The sequence below is a fragment of the Hyla sarda genome, chromosome 1 (assembly GCF_029499605.1).
Source record: "Hyla sarda isolate aHylSar1 chromosome 1, aHylSar1.hap1, whole genome shotgun sequence".
NCBI lineage: Eukaryota > Metazoa > Chordata > Amphibia > Anura > Hylidae > Hyla > Hyla sarda.
In genome coordinates, this window is record NC_079189.1 from 243825206 (window position 1) to 243846979 (window position 21774).

Sequence of the window (21774 nt, forward strand, 5' to 3'; positions counted from 1 at the left end):
CACTCATCTCTAGTGTGGATTATATAGGGAGCAGTGCCAACTGTGCATTTTTTCTACGTTTTAACCGCATTCACATATATCTTAAGATATTACTTGAGGACCTGACTGTGATAGAGAAGTTAAGAACGTTTGCTAATTTTTTTCGTGAAAATGCACCAACGTTTTTCAGACATGTGAAAAGACATTGATACATATAAGAAATAAATGGAAAAAAATCTCTATAAATGGAAAAATTAGGAATATTGGTAAATGACCATGTGCAATGGTATGTGAAATTCCTGGTTATTGAGGACAAAAATGATATTTTTACCCAAAATAATTTTATTGTTGCTGTTGCTTCTGATACAAAAACACAATTATGGAAAGTTTTACAAAATTATCATATGTGCCTAACAACGAACAGAACAAAAAAAAAATAAAAAATACAGCACACTGAACTGTAATATAACAATGCATCAGACCACGTTGGACAGAAAGAAAAAATAAACATTTTCCCTCTTCCAAAAATAACACTTTTGGCTCAACACAAGACTGGAAAATAATGATTTTTACAATGAAATTATTTGTTGTAGCACCGTCTAGTAACATAGTATTTCACAACGTCTCGTATTTTCCAGAGCTAATGTCTTTTTCAAGTTTATGATTTTAATTCGGCAACAATACAGTATTCACACATTTAAGAAAAGTGGCTGCCCTCGGGAGTTAGAAATAAAAAAACAAACAAAAACATGTATCAAATAAAATATATAATTATATATATATACTACAGGAATATGAACTTACAAAATGAGCAACAGTTAACAGTTGTGGTTATACATAAATATTTTTCAAAATAAAAAAAAGGATGTACAGTGCAGTAACCGAGCCAGTCTAAGCATTGGATGGGTGGATAAAGCACCATTGTGGGATGGATACAGCACAGTGTCAGGTAGTATTGTGTGTATAACATACCATAGTTCAAAGTAGCACCATCCTGTCTGTATTTTTCTCCCTCCTGGTTTTTTTCCCAAGCAGTCAAGTAGAAGGAAGAACACACATTAAAATAAAAGGTTTAATCTGCTGCCATTTTCAAATGGTTTGGAGTGCTAAATCTCAATAATTTTCGAATGCGTTCTAGCCAAACTTCGCACATCAAAGATATTTTTTGTTAGTTTTGGGCTGGTATCTATACTAATATAATACTATATAATGATCCTTACCTTCTTCTTTGCAGCCTGAGGTTAAAAGACTACAGTAATATGATTAAGGGAGACAACGCCTCTCTCTAGTTTAAATATGTTTCTACCAGACTTGGAAATAAGATTTTCCCCACTATAAAAAAAAAAAAAATGTGATATCATGCAACATCTGGAAGCATCAAAGCACCATTCTACTCAACTATCATGAATATTTTTGTGCCTTATAAATAAAAATACAATTCTAGCTCTTGCTGTTATTAAATACAACAAATGATTGAGATTTTAATACCTTTTTTTTTTTATAAAAAAAAAGATAAACAAAGTGCACCTCCAGTCACCATCATTTGAGCAAGTTTCCAAACATTTAGCTGGTGACACATTTATCTATCTTAAATATCTATTTTATATGTTCTACTCACTTCTGTAAGTAAGAAACAGCTTTGCATGAGACATGTTTTTTTCCTTTTTTTCACACTCGATTGATTCCTAGTGAAGCCTACCTAATAATACTCTTCTGCTATCATCCAGATATAGCCTAAATATATTTTAGAATAGCTATTATAGAATATCAGAGGTTATGGAAGATGAGAACAAAGACAACTGTGGCTGTAAACCAAATTATGTTATACATATATCCTACAGGCTTCACTTCAGTTGGATTTACATACATGGTTAATAACTGCGATTATACAATAGCAAAAGTAATAGCTCTTCTAAACAAAGAACTGATAAATGTAGAAATAAAAAAATGCAGAATATCACACTTAGATCTGCAATAACCATTTGCATCTCATTGTATTATCCCAGCTATCTAACCAATCCTCAACAATCATATAATTTACCACCACATTATATATACAGTATTATAGTACTCAATAGTACTCAATGTTATAGTAATCAAACTAAAATGGAACATTTTTGGTAAAACCATGGCCATTGCTCTCATAAGGCACAAATTTCATTCTCCTGTCAATATCACTTGTCTTTGAGTTGAAATGGGAGACAGTATTACACACCCTCCATCTTTGTGTTGTGTTTATCCGCTCGTTTCAATCTGGACATCCAATGCACCATATCCATTGTACTTTTTTCTCACCCTGTCAACTTTTATTTTTATCTCTCACTCCCCTCCCAACTTTTATACAAAGAAATTACTATGCATAACAAAATTCCAAAATTACATACGGACGTTGGTCACTGCTAAAATCATATTCCACATTTCCCATCAATATTTGCCTTAGTGTTGAGGTTCTGACACAAAAGCTTGCTAATGAAACACAAGACAGAAGAAGACTTTCTCTATAAATGTAAAGTTCAGATCTTGTGAAGGCCACATCAGGAGTGTTTGCTTATGGTGTTAATAAAGGTGAATCTGGACTTTCATCTTGAGTGCTTGGCCTATTTCACCACTGAGGTAGTTGAAGTCCTTCTCATCTTCTAATTTTTGCAGTTCCTTCTTACGGTATAGAGGCACACTGGCAATCTCCAAGTTATACAAGCCTGGAAGCACCTTCTTGCGTCCAAGGTAGAGAAAACTTAACCCTTCCTTCTGGTGAATGCGGAAGATGCTATCCTCATTGCCCTGAGAGATAATGTAGCGTACATGGTTCTCCAGTGGCACCAAGGCAGGCAAGAGCTCCATGATATGTTGCTTATTTATCAAGTCAGAAATATTCAGGGTCATCTTAAGTGGAGCATCAATGTCTACACTAGCCAAGCTGATATGATTCTGTAGAAAAATAAAAATGCATAGTTAAATTCTTCAATTAAACTGCTAATTATAAATCTCTAAACTAGAAGCGTCTGGACCATGCCACTCTTCTTTCTTTGAAATTCCTTTGTAATACTTTTTTTTGTAGAATTTTTTGAACAAAATATATATATGGCTTCCCTCTCGAATCCTCACCCACTAGGAGAACATTTAGCTTGGTTGTGACCATAAGTCTCCTAGACTAGAATGGAGACAGGCTAGCATGTGTAGGCTCCTCTTCATTCAATCTATGTACTGAACTGTATGTGAAGGTTAGAGACCACCTAATCTGAAGGATCTGGGTTTATGTAAGTCATTCTCCCAAATGTGGGTAGTTGTGCAATGTCCAACTGTATAGGGACAAGCCACAATGGTGAGGGGAGTGAAAACTCTCAGTTCTCAATGTATTCCATAATTTCTAGGAGGTGTAACAAAGGAATAGCACTGCACAGTATTCTGAGTAAAAAAATTGGTTGAACTTGATGGACGTATTTTTTTTTTGAGCCATACTTACTATGTAACTGTGCTCCAAACTCTAAATTAATAGGGAATGCAAGCATTCTTTACAGCAGACATGTCAGAAGCTCTTCTTTGAATGATGGTGAAATGAGTGGGGATATTAACTTTCAGGTCACTTTCATAAAGCAATACATAAGTAACTATTTTGTACCAGTGCAAATCTTTTATTATAGTTTTGGCTGTGTAGATTCCTCAACTGGTTTTGGCTTACAACCTAATGGAAAATACTGACCAAAACATTGCCATGTAAAAGTGTCCAAAACACATTTTACTTATTCTTACCTCATGTTCAGAGGTTTCATTAGCACTACGTCTCTGTCTTCCTCTTTTTGGATAACCATTGATCTTGCATTCATAGCAGTTCTCTGGGGATAGAATGTTTTCTTCATCTTCTTCAACTGGGGCTGGAATGTAACCACCTTTGCCAAATCCAAGGCCTGACACGCAGTGCCTGCAGTAAAAGAAAAATATATTAAACCTGCTTGTCTGATAATTTTTGCTGCCAGAATTAAAATAAAAACCCTTGCGAAAACGACAAGTGAAATGTGCATGGGGACTTTATGAGGCATGTGATGAGCAAATTTAAGTCCACATTTAATAATATAAGTAATATTTAAGTAATACAATTTCAATGTCTATATGCCAGCTTTGTGAATATGGATAGGGTAGAGTATGTCTTGTTGGGCATGTTTTTCACTGCAGTTTCTTGAGTAAAGGTAGAGTAAAAATGAAAATAAATATTAAAAATGCAAATCACTGTGTTCACATTAGTCTCTAAAAAAATATATAATAATGTTTTAAATTTAACATGTGATCCAAATCTGGGATTAAAGTAATACATCAACTTCAATGTGCCCAGTGTACAGACTGGTGTCCAGCTACTTTTCCCTATGATGCTGTAGAAAAGCACCCGAGGGAAACTGATTGTAGAACTTATCCCATTCATTAGAATGGAACAGTTTGCATTCATCCAGCGTCCCAATTGGATGCGGGATGGTGGAACATGCCGCATGGGCGCCGGACAGGGGAATGCATCTTGCTGTGTTCCCCTGTCTCGCATGCTCAATTAATGAATGATGGGACTTAACAGCTGATGCCAACCAGTTCACTTTTATCTTCAGTTGTGGCATCATTTGTGGTAAGTTTGGGCTGAACCGGATGCTGGACATATGTGAAGGGACATATGTGAAGTTTTTGTTCCATTAAATATATAAAGGTTTCATCTGCTATTAAATATACAAACAACTCCTTCGTTGAGCAATAATCTCTCACCCTTGGCCAGCTCGGAAGTATCCTCCTGGACATCCACACAGGTAACCACCATCAGTATTGGAGCAACCATAGCTGCAAGGATTTCCACTAGAACCTGAACACTCATCTACATCCTGGCAGCCACCATAAGAGGAGTCAAAATCAAAGCCTGAGGGACAGATGCATTTGAAGCTTCCCAAAGTATTATAACAAGAGGCAGAGCCACAGGTTGACTGGCTGGAACACTCATTCTCATCTGAAAGAAGAAAAAAGTAGCATTAATAGAATGAAAGAGTTCAAAATATCAATACAAGTTTTCTATATACACTATGAAACTGACATTTTAATGTAAAGTTATTATTTGACCCACAAATACAGCTCTACATTTACTAAAATGTGAGTAGATCTGTGTTATTCTTTATTTCAGAGGATGTTCTTAAACTTTACGGGGTATTCTGGAGGATAACTTTTACACTTAAAAGTACCCAGGATTTCTGCCACCAGTCCCCAACTGGTGTCATTCGTATGGTTTCAGTCCCTGAAGTCAGTGCATTATCTTATCTCTTCCCAACACAAAGGAATTGACTGCTCAGTTAATCACTGGTTGAAGCGGAACAGGCTGAGGCAGGTCACCACTGCAGCCAGAGATAGGCCTAGTGGGCATTTTCTATGTCAAGATGGAGAAGAGGAAGAGCCGACCGTGTTACTGTAATTTCCACTATAACATTACTATAATGTCAGTGATTAGGGGGGATCGCTCTAGCTTGAGAGAGAAGAATTATAATAACAACTGTAATATGTAAAGCTGCTGTAAATGCAATTGAGCAATATACAATCTACCCATCTACTTTTTTTTTATACTTCTCATGTACCTTTCTTCTACTTACCCACACACTGGTTCCACTGGTAATGTTGCACATATCCCTGTGGACAGCCACAGCGAAATCCACCTAGCACATTTTGACAGCCATGTTGACAGCGATGATTACCATCACACTCATCAACATCTACAAAATAAAAATGAAGCCTTAGGTTTGTCTTTTCACTGCCAACTATGTTCTAACATTCCATTTAATTTGTTTAATAATGAACTAAGACTGACAGTATCAGATTTAAAATAGAAATTATATATAGATATATCACAATCATAAAAGAGATATATGAAAAATACAGCTGCAAAAATAGCTACTTTGCACTTGTCTCTAACCTTCACAGTTGCTTCCTGTGTTATCCAGGGAGAAGCCTTTCTGACATTCACAGGTGAAGCTACCAGGGTTGTTCTGGCACATGCCCCGAGCTCCGCACAAGGATGGTTGCGCACTGCACTCATTGTTATCTGTGAACATAAAGCATGTGATTAGATACATATATATTCATGGATATATTGTTATTATAGTAAGAAGTACTTTTACTTTACTGTAACAGATATATTTATTTATGAGCATGCAATACTATAAATTATTTTTAGCCACCCCAACACAGGTATGCACTTTTTTCTATTACTTTCACAACATTTCCAACATTAGTATATGTCATCCATTTTTATTAATGTTTTGATTATCTTACCAATACATGAAGACTGGTGCTGGGTAAATCCAGGTGGACACTTGCAATTGAAGCTTCCAATAGTGTTAACACATAGGAACTGGCAGTTGTGTTGTTTAGTTGAACATTCATCCAAGTCTGTAAATGAATACTTTGTTTTAGAACTTATTGTTTCTTCAGGTATCCTACTAAATCTTCTACTAACTGTTCCCATAAAATGACTATTCTAAAATAATTGCAGCTTTATAAAAGTCATACCAATATAAATGACTCTACAGCAAGTTTATTTAAGGGGTTGCCATCAACATAAGTTGCAGCTCCTGGGTTCCAATCTAAAATCTGTAACAAGACCCCCACCTGCCATATGCTATTTATAATGCTGGTTTCTTGTTATTGAACTCCTCTGTAGCCTGATGACCAATAAGACTATTATTCTGCATTGAACAACACGTGAGAACTCAACTCTCTATATAAACAGCTAACAGGTGTATGTTACCTTTGCATGTCTTGCCATCTTCTTGTAGAATGTATCCTCTAGGACATGAGCATTGGTAGCTGCCCTCTGTATTCTTACATATAAAGTTGCAGGGCTTGGGAGACTGGGCACATTCATCAAGATCTGCACAGAAGGGCAATTTATTATATGTAAAGAATCTATATTATACCAGTATGCCTGGTCTGGTTTTACAGATATAGTAATGGTCTTACCAATGCATGTGGTCCCTGTGAAGTCTGTTGTGTAGCCCATATTGCAGTGACAACGGAAAGACCCAATAGTGTTTATACACTGGCCATTTTTGCATAAGTTGGGTAGAACTTTGCATTCATCAATGTCTAAGACAAGAAGAAGAATAAGCATTAGGGGGCTATAAAAATCATATTTAACTTTCTTTAACTGTTGACTAGTTCTGTACCTCGTCCATCAGTGGTGAAGCCAGGACCATGTGGGCACATCTTTTTGAAGGCTGCAGTACCAGGAAGTGGGCACAATTCACACTGATTGCCCCAGCCTCGACCTCCATTACAGCAACACTCAGATTTGGTAACCATGTTACGATTAGTAGATGAAAGTTGGCACATTGTCTGTAGGACTTCAGTGAAACAAGATCCTTGACGGGTATCTAGACATAAAAAAAAGCAATTATATATCTGTATAGCAACATTGCCAGCAAAAAAAACGTATAACTTACATATGACTTTGTAAGCATGGAAGTGTTGTTAGCTATTAGCACTTTGTTGACAAAGCAGAAAGATAAACATTGTCTGTTGCACAGCGTGTGAAATTATCCAAATTCAAAAAAATATATATATATATACACATAGATTTTTATCACTTACCAATACATTCTGTTCCAGAGGCACTGACCTGGAACCCATCATTACAATCACATCTATAACTTCCAATTGTATTCACACAGCGTCCATTGGGGCAAATACCAGGCTTTGTACGACATTCATTTTCATCTGGATTAAGACATGATTGCAGGAAACATTACATAATGAACATTTGTATGACAGAAGAATAAACATATGACTTAGTATTTGTTCATATGGATAATATAATAAGGAAGTAACAAACAATCCTAAAACAAATATTTAATGAATTACCAGAATGCTAAATAGTATGTTCATACTATAAAAAAAAAATACAAAAACATGAAGATGCCAACAAAGGCTACACAGATTGCAGAAACTAATGTTTGAATAACTATAACTTACCCATGCATCCTTCACCGTCAGGGCGCCTCTGCATGCCAGGTGGGCATATACACATAAATGTACCAATGAGGTTCTTGCACATCATGCCTTTGGATTCACAGTCATGTAAACCTTCTGAACATTCATCCAGATCTGTAAAGCACAAGTATGTTGTTCTTACAGAATGCCTGTCATAGGTCTATACAAAACTGGTGTTAACAGTGCCTTTGTGTTCATTTACACTCCTGCAGACCATATAAATAATGTTTCACCTGAATATGCAGTTTATTGTTTAGTTCTAGTGGGTATTCATGTAACCAACAATAGTAATAAATCACTAGCGAATGCTAAAATGTATATTAAAGGTGCTATCCACCACTAGAAGAGTCCTCTGATGATAAACTGATCCGTGGGGTCCAGTTGCTGGAACACCCATCACTGAGCCCTTAGCACATTTTCTAAAAGCTCTGTCCACGTTGCCCAAGATGGACTCATAAAGTAAGTTTGTAGCCACATGCTTCTCCCCACTCATTCTAGCAATCAGTGGGGCTCCCAGCATTCAGACCCCCACCAATGAAAACTTATGACAGGTAAACTTTATATGCAATAAAACTTCTTATGCAAATTAAACCACGGTTATTTGAGTCAAATGATGAACAAATAAAAAATGTTGCCCAAATATGGCCTAGGACATTCTCATACCTTTGCACATCCGGCGATCGTCTCTTAGGGTATAGCCAGAAGGACATGTGCATTCATATGATCCATAAGTGTTTATACAACGGAAAGCACACAGAAGAGGATTTGTGCACTCATTGATATCTAAAAAACAATGAGAACATTTGCTGTGAAAACATTTATTTACAATGGATACATAATTGTACTAACTGATTGCCCAATTTTTTAACATGAATGTTGATATTTTTTTATTTTGGCATGCAATACTTAAGCAATCCTTGAGGGAATCAATACTTCCAAAAGGGCTTTTCTGCGGATTTCGTGTCTCATATGTTCTGTGTTAATAGGAAGCTATAGTTTTGTTGGTGTTACCTTCACAAGTCATCATTGGTCCAGGTTCAAAGCCTTCATCACAGGCGCATTCAAATCCACCAACCACATTAGTACATGTTCCATTGCCACAAGGGTTTCCAATGGAGCACTCATCTGTGTCTGCAAAATAAGTAAAATAGACAAAACATTTATATTTTATGTTCTGTTTCTCACAAAAAGGCAAAAACCTATTCTATCTAATATCTCCAACAGTAGTATTAGTAAGACTTCATCCATCAGATAAACAGAATGGCCACAAAGCTTAATGATATTGCCTCTAACTAACTTTAAAACTGTTTGTCCAGTATTTTGTAGAGAAGAAAGGAGAAGTAAGAAGGAGAAGGGAGGGGATGGTTAAAGGAGCGGGAAAATTGTAATGGTAGTCCTTGTTAAGAACTCCCACTTCATAAGCTAAAAAGAGGATCTCCTCAATTTGATTGGCTGGAATGTAATCCTACCTGATTGGCCAGATAGCTGATCGTGATAGGTTAGAGAAGCTAAACTTGTAGCAATCAGTAATTGCCAACTTCCATTTAACAAGGGGTTGCCTATGTGGATTCGGGGGTAAGCTTTTTCATTTTTACTTGAAAGACATTGGTAGGCAATATACCATAGGTAACCAATGGCATAGTAAAAAAAAATCAGAACAAGAAGTCAATTTTAACATGTGTGAGAATGTGGCATCATAACTCTCATATTATTGTATTTAGAAAAATATGATTTCCGTGTATAATTTAGCTTGCTTGTAATTTCTTTGGATTCCCTGATTTTTCTTCTGATAAATAATTCTTATTTATTTTTGTCTTTTGAACAATAATAAAGGACTGTGTAGTAAGTAGAATTTTCAGTTTTGGGCAATCTTTTGTAGCAGGTTTATGTTTACAGAAATGTATGCTTCTCAATGTACTTACCTACGCAGTTAACTCCAGTGAAGTCAAGGTTATATCCAAATGGACATTCACAGCGGAAAGAGCTATCGGTATTAATACAGATCCCATTGACACAAATTCCAGGACTCTCAGCACATTCATTGACATCTAAACAAAGAACAAGAGAACTGGTTCATAAATTATGTTTTTAAAATTTTTTAAATTTTTATTTTTAGGAAAAATATCTAATTAAAGAGGTTGTTTCATAAAGGCAAACCCTTTACATATGCCCTCAGAGGGAACATGGATGCCATTAAGACCCTCCACTTAGAACCACTGAGCGAGCTACCAAAGAGCACAGTACAGACAGCCGCAACTACACCCATCAATATCAGCTGTTTACTGGGGGTTTCAGACAACCCATTCATGCACCAATTGGAAATTTCCAGTTTGCTTCAATAATTGCATACTTTATCTTGTTTTGTTTTGCGGTCATTCTTTTTCTCCCTGGGCATTGTGCAATACGGGATTAACATCTATATATTTGTCCTGAGTGTATATGTTTACATATGTTGGTATTTAATTGCTAGTATGTTTCTGTACAGCCTATACCTTTTACGTGTATATACACCCAGATGGGGGACACTTTGGCATCTCCCATTTCTTATTGATGTTCTGTAACCCAGTTTTGTTTCTGTCCCTCATCCAGACGCCTTAGTAGTCTGTCCACTGTCGTTCCTTTTAAAATTCTGTTTTTAAATCCAGTCACTAATAATAAAGACTATATATACTTTTCACTATTTTATGTCTCTGTGTAATTTTCTTGGGTATTATTTCAATCAGGTTTATATTGCATTTGACAAGTAGTCTACACCAGCACCTGGGGGGGGGGGGGGGGTCTAATATACTCATAAGGATCTGGCAAGATCTTTTATGCTTCTCTTAAAAAATTATCTATTAAAAAAAAAGAAGCTTTGATTCTAGAATCTTAGGCAATATATCACATTTAACATATTTATGGCAGAACTGTAGCTTACTGCAAAATAACATAAGTCATATGTCTTACAAATATGGAAAACATGGATTTAAGCAATGTCCTACCTTCTCTGGTGTCTGTCCTGTCTTGAATAGAACCATGACCATAAGGACAGAGTTCCTGGAAACCAGCTATAAGATGGAAAGGAAGGAGAGCACATGTTAACATCAAGAAATTCCACTAACATTAGATATATCTATGATAAAATCTTATGATATATATATTTTTCTAATATTTAATCTGTTTATTATGGTGCCAGTCTTTGCTTTCGAGCTCCTATTATGACTTCTGAGATTTGTTTACAGCAGCCACAAAGACGCAAAAAACCTCAGTAAGGAAATACGTCTCAGTCGCCAGTGTAAAAATGTATTTCAGAAATTGCATATGTTTTTAAATATAGAACGAAACACAAAAAATTCCCTTCCCAAGCAGCTTTTATCTATTATTAGAGTGAATGTCATTGCTTGGATTAAAGGTAATGTTTTTGTGAGTTACTCTTTTTGTAAAATGATAGCACACTTTAGCTATTGATATATGTTACTTATTATTTGTTCTAATTATAAATAAACTGTATTTTTTGAGAAATTGTATAAAAAAAAACGATACAATAAGTCACAGCACAGCTCAAGATCAAGGAATTTATTGAGCTGTTTCACATATTGGTGGAACAGCTGGTCACATGCACACTTCAGTGCCGGCCCTTTTTTACATTCCATTTTTTAAGAAATAAATTATGGGTAAAGAATTATCTGATTTTACACAAGTTTTACAGTTTACATGTCTCTACATTCTTTGTCTCCAGTCTTACCACTTGATTCATGTGGGCACAGCTCGCAAGGATCTCCCCATCCTTCACCAGGCATCTTGCTACAGCAGCACCTGGCTTTTGTGGTATTGAAGGCTTTAGGAACGGAGCATTTTCCATTATCAAATCGAGTAAAGCAAAAACTTTGACGGATATCTGGTAAGAAAAACACACATAATAGTTTTATACATTCTGGATTGCCTGTGAAGGTAAATTGCTATATTTCATGTTATAAAAATCTATGGAAAATTTCATTTTTACTACATAACTATATGTACTGACTTTGAAAAATTTATGGCATCCATTATATACTGGAACTCCCCCACTTAAGGCAGATGTAATGTTACAAAAGTAATGTAACCTATTAAAACATTTACTTTATATTATTATGATTATTATTAGTAATGAATATAATAATAATAATGTCATTGTTGTATATTTTAATTATTTATACACCAATGTCATATTTTGTTATTAAATATGGAATTTCTATAAATATATGCATACTGTAAGTTAAAGTTAACTACAGATATACTACAGATACATTTGTGAAGTTCTTTCCAGTCTGACCACAGTGCTCTCTGCTGACACCTCTGTCCGTGTCAGGAACTGTCCAGAGCAGGAGAGGTTTTCTATGGTGATTTGCTCCTACTCTGGACAGTTCCTTACATGGACAGAGGGGTCAGCAGAGAGCACTGTGGTCAGACTGGAAAGAACTTCACAAATTTCTCTGTAGTATATAGCAGCTGATAAGTACTGGAAGGCTTCGGATTTTTTCAAAGTAATTTACTAAATTTACACCTGCACGCTGGGTCTCCCGGCGTCCTTGCCTGCTCTTACCTGCCTGGACGCTGAACGCTGCTATGCACATGCACTTTGGTTGACAAGCACGTAATAAAAGTCATCCTTGCAAGTCCAATTATCGGGTGAGTGCCATCATTTCTTCTACATTGCCATGTTGTAATTTATAAATCTGTTTAACTTTCTGGCACCAGTTGATTTGAAAACATTTGTTTTCCACTTATTTCCACCAGAGTTCCCCTTTAACTCTGACACTCTGACACTTACTTGCACCAGTCCACTGCAGTTTTTTTTTCTAGCTTCTTTTGGTCTTTGCTCTTTCCAAGAAAAAAAAATTTCAGCAGGACCTGCCTACTCCTGCCTGCCTATTACTGACTGAGGAGGGACACTGCTGCTGCCAGTGATTGGCTGATCTGGCAGGTACTGCTGAGACAACTTGTCTTGAAGGTAAGGATTAGCAGAGACCAGATGGATCTGGAACAGGATCTGGAGGGGGTTTGGACTATTTACCAGCTTTAAAGTGAATGTCCACCCTTGAATAACACTTTTGTCCACTGAGTTTTCACAAATTTTGTTTTATTTTTTTTCTATTAAATTGGTGAAAAGAATATTTGCCGATTAAACTCTTAAGATATGTTTGTAGTGCTTGTACTTAGTGTTTCTGATAAGGAGCTCCAAATCTAATTATGTATATACAGTGTATTTGGAACTCTGTATCATAAATATGAAGCCATGGCCCCTGTAAAAATATATTAAGAAAAGAATCGGCAGAGAAATGTAAAACAGAATGAACATAAAAGATGGACATTTACTTTCAATTTTAAAAATTGAAAAGAATTTGACCTGTTTGTGTTTGATGTGATACTAACAGAATTTTGACTGCAGAGTTGACCATTTAAATCAGCAAACAACACTCACCAAAGCAACGACGTCCATTATCAGATAGGACAAATCCTGGTGGACATACACACTGGAAGCTTCCAGGGGTGTTAGTACAACTTCCGAATAAACAGATGTTTGGCTCAGTGTCACATTCATTGATATCTGAAGAAGAGAGATTTAATAAGCAAAAATTCTAAAACATTATCGCATATACATACAGAACATATAGATGCCATACTATATGTTTGTATCATGTGTGTATAGAGCTCTGTACTTACCGATACAGTTGTCATTCTGTACAGCATATCCTGGAGGGCAGATGCAGCGGAAGGATCCTTCCAGATTTTGGCAAGTACCAGGAGAACAAGTTCCAGGAAAGCTAATGCACTCATTGATATCTAAAAACAAATGCAGAAAAAACATCCTTTAGCATCTAACGTCTTTTTAAATATTATTGAAATAAATATTATGAAACTTTACCGATTGTGGAATTTTCCACTAAGACATTGCAAAGTTATTAGTATTGTCCCACATGTTAGTAACTTGTCGTTTTTATGCTGTCTAAGATGTAAACCAGAGAGGCCCAACCTGTGGTAGCTGTTTCAATACCACAATTCCACATTTGTAGTTTTGCAACAGCTGGAGAGTGAAGGGTTACACTAATGTAATTGGCTTGTAAAGGTAGGTTCAACAAATGATTAGTGAGATACATTTACCACGGTTACACTTCTATCATACTATGGATGTTGACCAGTCTCAGCCAAATGAAAGCATAGACATCCCTATAACCCACATGCCCTTTATGTTCTATATTGCTAATATAATAATGATACAGATGTATATGGAATATTTAATCTTGCAGAAGTCGAGAGAAATGTGGAAATGTCTTCTTTCTGAACAGTTAAGCCATTCATATTTAGATCATGGTCTAAAATCAGAAAACGACTGTGGGGATCACTGTTATGAGGAATTGGGCTGACATTGTTAATAAAATACTTGTTTTGGCTAATACTGTCTTTAGATCAGTATGGCATCTAAATATAAGAAATATAATATTATATTAAAAATAAGGGAGCTATGTGTATGTAAAACAATCCCTTGCTGTAACCCCTTGAGCATTTGAATATAAATGTATTATGCTGTATAATAGTTTAGAACGTCCACACACTTACCCACGCAGTTCTTTCCATCAGGAGTTATTTCATAGCCTTCTTGACACAGACATTGGAAGGAGCCTATTTTGTTTATGCATTGGCCGTTTCTGCAAACTTGTCCCAAGAGAGAGGAGCACTCATCTATGTCTGCAAGGGTAAAAAAAAAATACCAATAATTTGGTCTGCTGCCATCTACTGGTTAATTTATGTAGCAGAAGACAATGTATGCTGATATATTATAAAGATATCTGTTGCAAGGGCTTCAGTTTATTTCTCTTAACTCTTAATAAGGCTATAGTATGTATGTATTGGCTTACCCATGCAGTCATTGTTGTGAGTTAGTTCAAAGCCAGGGAAGCAGAGGCAGTTATAGGATCCCACAGTGTTCTTGCAGGTACCATTACCACAAGGTTGACGGTCGCACTCATCGATATCTAAAATTTAAAAGTAACATGCAATAGGTATAATAAATCCATGTATCGCTTGACTTTTGAGCACTATATAAAGAGAGGTCGCTCACCCATGCACATGGTTTGGTCTGCACTAGCTTTGAAGCCATTGTGACAGATACAGATGTAGCTTCCAGTTGTGTCCACACATGTTCCATGGCTACAAACATTTGGAATTTCATTGCATTCATTACGACCTATAGAAAAAAAAATCACCTTTTAAGTCTTGTGATATTTATATCCAAAGGACAGAATATTAACATTGTGTTAAGCAAGATAATCTAAGTAAGTTGATACTGTGTGTAAGTACTGATGAAAAATATACTAACCAACACAAGCGCCGCTGGGGGACAGCTTGTATCCGCTGGAACATTCACAGCGATATGAGCCTGGGATATTAATACAGTCTGCATGCATCTGGCACAGGTTCTCTCCACTGCTGCACTCATCGATATCTGTCAATTTATTGAAAGCAATGAGATCGTTTATACACATAATGGATGGCAAGAAATAATTTTATTACAGTATTAAGTTTTAGTTACTATGAATAGAGAAGTTAGAGGCCTAGCAAACCTTCACAGATGAGAAGAATGTTGTTGTAGCTGAATCCCATTGGGCATTCACAGCGGAAGCTTCCAATCTGGTTGATGCATACTCCATTAGTGCAAATAGCTGGGATTTCACTGCACTCATCAATATCTGTAAAATAAATACAGAGGAAAATATTGATTGGTCATCATTTCACTAACAAAAAAGAATAATATTGTCTTCAATCTAGAAAGGCTGATCTCATACCCATAGGTTTGCCAGTGCGGATGTCAATAATAAATCCAGGTGCTTGATTTCCACAGAGAACTTGGTATTCAGCTAGATACACAAAACACATTTAGTATGTGAACAGTGAATAGTCATATTATAGTCAATGAAGTCATAGTATATTACAATCCTGAGACTGAAGTCTATGTAAACATCCCAAGACACCTGATGATGAACGCTATTAAAAAACGTATTCTAGTATACCAATTAGAGATGAGCGAACTTTAGAAAAATTTGATTCGGCCGATTTTCCAAATTTTTCGAAAAATTTGGTTTGATCCAAATTTATTTGCGGTGAATCTATATTAAAAATGGTTATTTCTGGACTACACAGAGCCTCAATAGGGGTGTAGAACACTTTGCTTTGTTCTAGCACTCATATGGAGTGTGCTGGGGTAATGAAATAATACTGTTATTTAGAATTACATGCCGATTACAGGCATTGCTTTTAGAATCACTGCCGCAGAGCGGCACAATGACAGAGCCTGGAGGTGGCATCAGTAGGAGGAGACCATATAATGACACAGCGTGGAGGTGATGACAGTATGAGGAGACCATACAGTGGCTAAATGACACAGCGTGGAGGTGTTGGCAGCATAAGGAGACCACATAGTGGCTGAATGACACAGCTTGGATGTTGCTGAAGCATGAGGAAACCATAAAGTGGCTGAAGCATGAGGAAACCATAAAGTGGCTGAATGACACAGCGTGGAGGTGTTGGCAGCACGAGGAGACCATATAGCGGTTGAATGACACAGCTTGGATGTGACTGAAGCATGAGGAGACCATATAGTGTCTGAATGGCACAGCCTGGAGTTGGTAGCAGCATGAGGAGACACTGGGGCTTCACAATACCTAAGATTAAAAGATGAATTTAGAAATTTAAATTGAAGATTTAGGGTAGCTAGTGCTACCATAAAAAATGTTTAGGCCCAGACCCAGGCCCAGCAGCATCAGTAAACCCTATATTGGCTGAATGACACAGCCTGGAGTTGGCTGAAGCATGAGGAGACCATATAGTGTCTGAATGGTACAGCCTGGAGTTGGTAGCAGCATGAGGACACACTAGGGCTTCACAATACCTAAGATTAAAAGACGAATTTTGAAATTTAAATAGAAAATTTAGGGTAGCTAGTGCTACCATAAAAGTTTTTTAGGCCCAGACCCAGGCCTAGCAGCATTAGTAAGCCATATCTTGGCTTAATGACATAGCCTGGAGTTGGCTGAAGCATGAGGAGACCATGCAGTGTCTGAATGGCACAGCCTGGAGTTGGCAGAAGCATGAGGAGACCATTGAAATTTAAGATTTTGAAATTGAAATTTAAGATTTTGAAATATAAATTAAGGATTTTGAAATTAAAATTTCACTACTCTGCCTGACATGCTTATTGCGTATATGAGGGGAGTACAATACGCTTCACTACGCTTAAAACGGTATTTGTCTAGAACAGCAGTAGGTGTGTACTATTGGCTGTCCTTTCACAGTATATAGACCCTTGACAGAATAACAGGTACAAAATAGTACACTACTTAGATGTAGGTATGTGGTATATATAGTGTCTGAAAGGCACAGCCTGGAGTTGGCAGAAGCATGAGGAAACCATTGAAATTTAAGATTTTTTAATAGAAATTTAAGATTTTGAAATTGAAATTAAGGATTTTGAAATTGAAATTTTAACTCCCAAGTATTGGTGTCCAGGGCCCCGTGTGGGTACAAAGGACCAAATCTTACAAGGAGTCACATGGCAGCACAATGAAGCATGAGGAGACCATATAGTGACTGAATGGCACAGCCTGGATGTGGCAGCAGCACCAGGAGTCCTGAAAGTGACCCGGTGATGCAGTGGTGCAGTGGGTGGCAATACCAGTACCCGGTGACGAAGGTGGGTGAAAAAACTGGGGAGCAGTGCCTTAAATCTGTTTGGCACTGTCCATATTTGTGAAGTGTTGGTGTGGCACCATGGTCAATCTACTCTCATGCATCAGGCATTGGTGGTTGGAAATCCTGGCTGATCCATGCCTAATTCATCTTCACAAAGGTCAGTCTCTCCACATTTTTCATGTACAGACGAGTTCTCCTTGGGGTGACTATGGCCCCTGCCGCACTAAACACCTGCTCTGATGGAACACTACTGGCCAGGCAGGACAGCTTTTCCGGGGCAAACTCTGCTAGTTGCAGCCACAAATCAAGTTTGGCTGCAAAGAAGTCCAGTGGATCTTCAAGGTCTGTTGACATGGGCATGTCAAGGTATGCCACCACCTGCTGGTTCAGGTCCTGCTCCAGGTGTACCTGCTGCTGATGAGTTGCTTCACTATACAGGTGAAGAAAGCTACTCATCAGCGACTAGACTCAGGCTGCTGCTGATGGAGCTGGTACTGCTCCTGCCCCCCCACCCCTCCCCAGCAGCCATGGCAGGGGAAGGTAACTGCTCGGGCCCCCTCGATTCAGACGTGCGAGAGGATGGACGATGGCGCCAATAGGTATCGGCCAACTGACTACATAGGATGCCTCTGTAGTAGGTCACTTTGTCCTTCCTTTCAGTGGGTGTAAAAAGGCCCCTATTTTGTGGCAGCAGTGAGGGTCCAATAAGGTGGAGATCCAGAAGTCATCACACTGCCGAATGGTGACCAATTCGGCTGTCACTACGCAAGCAAGTGAGCATGCATGGTGCCATTTGTTCAAGTGACACGGAGGGACTCCCTGCCTCCATCTCCACTGCATAATGCCACGGTGTGTCTGGGTCCTCTGTCTCGCCTTCCTCATAACCCACTAGCTCCTCTGGCTGCTCCTACTCCTCCTCTCCTGCCAGATTACTTGAAAAACCACCCATTTGGCGAAAACTAAACTGTGCTCCACTGTGCCCCTCCCCCTCCTCCAGTTCAGCCCCCACAGGGCTCATGTGGCCGTGAGATGTAGGTGCGACGTCTCCAGTGCCTTGATCAGCCATTGTTTCCAACACGTGTTGTAAGAAATGAAGCAGTGGAATGATGTCATTCATCCTGTCATCCTAGCGACTTACTAATAATGTGGCTTCCTCAAAGGGCCTAAGCAAACAGCAGGTGTCACGTATGAGCTGCGACTGGTTCACATTGAAGTTACACAGGGGAGTACCCCTTTTCACTTGGATCATCAAGAAATCAGTGATGGCTTTTCTCTGTTTGTACAGTCGGTCCAACATATGGAGGGTGGAATTCCGACGTGTGGCAACGTCACAAATCAGACTATGTTGGGGGATACCATTCTGACATATGTGGTATGCACTCCTTTGGATAGGGGATAAGATGCTAGGGGCAGAATACCCCTTTGTTTTTATTTGACTATGCTACAGGGGCTGTATAGTTAGTGTAGTGCATAATATAGTGTCTGTACCTGTGTGTGACGGTTTTCTCACAATTCTTCTGTGATTTTTCACTCCACTATTTATTTTTACCAGCATACAAAATTACTGTTGTCTCGGATTTTTCCCAGCTTGCAATACGGCCGAGCCCTGACTCACTAGTCAGCTGATGACAGGAGCCTGTCTGCTTCAACGGGTGGAGGGATCAATCTGCAACTAATGCAACAGCTGTAGGCACCCTGATTGAAAACCACACATCTTTTGTTTCAATGGGTGGGGTGGCTGACGTGTGAGAGGGAGGAAAATGGCATTGTGGGGTTTGTAATAAAAAAAACATAAGTCAAACAGGAAATACAAGTTCACAAAAAGCTAGCCACAGTGTTATGGTCATCTCATGACATAGCCATTTAGCCCCAAGACAAGCGCAGATCCTTCCTAAGCATGTCCATTACTGTCTGCCAGGTACATACTAAAATCACCTTATGGTGGATAACCCCTTTGAGGACCAGGCCAATTTTATTTTTGCGTTTTCGTTTTTTCCTCCTCTCCTTCTGTAATCCATAACTCTTTTATATATCTATCTACAGACCCTTATAAGGGCTTGTTTTTTGCATGACCAATTGTACTTTGTAATGAAACCTCTCATTTTACCATAAAATGTACGACGAGCCCCCCAATTTTTTTTTTTGAGGTGGAGATTTAAATGAAAACCACAATTTTGCACATTTTGGAGGGTTTCGTTTTCACACTGTACACTTTATGGTAAAAATGACATGTGTTCTTTATTCTGTGGGTCAATACGATTAAAATGATACCCATGGCTAGATACTTTTATATTTTTGTACTGCTTAAAAATTTAAAACTTTTTGTACAAAATCCGTAATCTAAAATCGCCCTATTTTGACATCACATTTGCATATATAAAACTTTTAGATAATTTTTTATACATTTTTTTGGGGAATCAAATGTGACTAAAAAGCAGCAATGTTGGACTTTTTTTTTATTTTTTATGTTTAAGCCTTTCACCGTATGGGATCATTAACATTATATTTTGATAGTTCGGACATTTACGCATGCGGTGATACTAAATATGTTTATAAAAAAAATGTTTATGATTTTTGGGGGTAAAATGGGAAAAACACACAATTTTCATTTTTATTGGGGGGAGAGGATTTTTCCCTTTTTTCCCCCTATTTTAAATTTTTAAATTTTTCAACTTTTTTTTTTTACACTTTTTATGTCCCCATAGGGGACTATCTATAGCAATCATTTGATTGCTAATACTGTTCAGTGCTATGCATAGGGCATAGCACTGATCAGTATTTTCGGTGATCTTCTGCTCTGGTCTGCTCAATCTGAGACCAGAGCAGGAGACGCCGGGAGACGGACAGAGGCAGGTGAGGGGACCTCCGTCCGCCATTACAGATGATCGGATCCCCGCGGCAGCGCCATGTATTTTAACATGTGCACTGCGGCAGATGCCGTGATCTGTACTTGTCACGGCATCTGAGGGGTTAATGGCGGACATACGGGCAATCGCGGAACCTGCCGTATATGACGCGAGCACCGATCCGATGCTTGTGAACATACACAGGACGTAAATGTACGTCCTGGGGCGCTAAGTACCACCACACCAGGACGTACATTTACGTCCGTGGTCGTTAAGGGGTAAATGGCTGCAATAAAAATCCTTTTCAGTGAAAAAAACACTGTCCACCAGAACGCTGATGTGACTAGGATGTGAATTACTGCTGGAATGAGCTTTTCTGTGTAACACACACAGCGATGTTCATCCTATCTCTATGCAGTGTAATGAATGATATGATGAGCCGCAAAATGGCTGTTGAATATATAGGGCTGTGACATCACAGGGGTGACTGGCTGCTGATAGGCTGCATCCTGCATGTGATTCAGGGTCATCCGGCCTACTTCCCTTCCTGCCTTGCCTTCCCGCCTTCCCAGCGTTCCTTGCCCCATGTTCTGACATATGGAACTGCCATTTTATGCCCTGGAGCCTGGACCGCAGGAAATGGAGTTTAATGAAGCGATATTTGCATTCGTTGCGAATCGCATTTTTCATGAAATTCGTAACAAATTCGGGTTCGTCAGCTTCGATTCGCTCATCTCTAATACCAATGTTATATAGTTAGTATGGTTGAAAAGGATACATGTTCTTCAAGTTCAAGCAAGGGAGTTGAGAAGATGTGGATGAAGAAAAGGGGTCTGGGTAATGTTATTAGGCTGGATAAAAGGCTAATATTTGTACTAGATATTTTGAAACACTCAGGGCTCATAGGGGTCATCCCTTAGTCACATATATCTGTCATAAGTCTGGAAGACTCAATGGCTTATGGGAAAAAAAATGTAATACTTACCACTCGCAGGGACAGGACATGGTTCACAAGGCTTGTTCCAAGCTTTGCCAATATTGTAGGAGCAACAGCACATTTTCTTTGTCATGTTGATTGAGAGCTCATTCTCGCATGTGTCATTGTAGTTACGGTAGCACACACTTTTTCTCATATCTGAATTCAAGAACAGATGTGCAAAAAGGTAAGCAACAATCAGCCAGTGCTTTGGAAGTGCCTACCATCATCAATAGTTCTTTCTAGTTAAAAATTGGTATAAAAAGC

General features: G+C 38.1%; 1 protein-coding gene across 3 annotated transcripts in view; it reads right to left on the bottom strand.

Annotated features, from left to right (window-relative positions):
- Nucleotides 1-315: 315 nt before the first annotated feature.
- LOC130367421 (fibrillin-2-like) overlaps nucleotides 316-21774 on the bottom strand; it is a 231953-nt gene continuing 210494 nt past the window's right edge. For all 3 annotated transcript variants that reach the window (XM_056569845.1, XM_056569840.1, XM_056569847.1), the window contains 25 exons: nucleotides 21517-21666; nucleotides 15783-15854; nucleotides 15561-15686; nucleotides 15317-15442; nucleotides 15059-15184; nucleotides 14856-14972; nucleotides 14557-14685; nucleotides 13663-13782; nucleotides 13421-13546; nucleotides 11705-11857; nucleotides 10962-11027; nucleotides 9903-10028; nucleotides 8992-9111; nucleotides 8644-8763; nucleotides 7963-8094; nucleotides 7582-7707; nucleotides 7158-7364; nucleotides 6952-7077; nucleotides 6740-6862; nucleotides 6265-6381; nucleotides 5906-6034; nucleotides 5586-5705; nucleotides 4720-4954; nucleotides 3730-3898; nucleotides 316-2907 (listed from right to left, as the gene is read on the bottom strand). In XM_056569845.1, coding sequence (XP_056425820.1) covers nucleotides 2536-2907; nucleotides 3730-3898; nucleotides 4720-4954; nucleotides 5586-5705; nucleotides 5906-6034; nucleotides 6265-6381; nucleotides 6740-6862; nucleotides 6952-7077; nucleotides 7158-7364; nucleotides 7582-7707; nucleotides 7963-8094; nucleotides 8644-8763; nucleotides 8992-9111; nucleotides 9903-10028; nucleotides 10962-11027; nucleotides 11705-11857; nucleotides 13421-13546; nucleotides 13663-13782; nucleotides 14557-14685; nucleotides 14856-14972; nucleotides 15059-15184; nucleotides 15317-15442; nucleotides 15561-15686; nucleotides 15783-15854; nucleotides 21517-21666 — 3533 coding nt within the window. In that variant the 3' untranslated portion in view covers nucleotides 316-2535. The remainder of the gene's footprint in view (nucleotides 2908-3729; nucleotides 3899-4719; nucleotides 4955-5585; nucleotides 5706-5905; nucleotides 6035-6264; nucleotides 6382-6739; nucleotides 6863-6951; nucleotides 7078-7157; nucleotides 7365-7581; nucleotides 7708-7962; nucleotides 8095-8643; nucleotides 8764-8991; nucleotides 9112-9902; nucleotides 10029-10961; nucleotides 11028-11704; nucleotides 11858-13420; nucleotides 13547-13662; nucleotides 13783-14556; nucleotides 14686-14855; nucleotides 14973-15058; nucleotides 15185-15316; nucleotides 15443-15560; nucleotides 15687-15782; nucleotides 15855-21516; nucleotides 21667-21774) is intronic.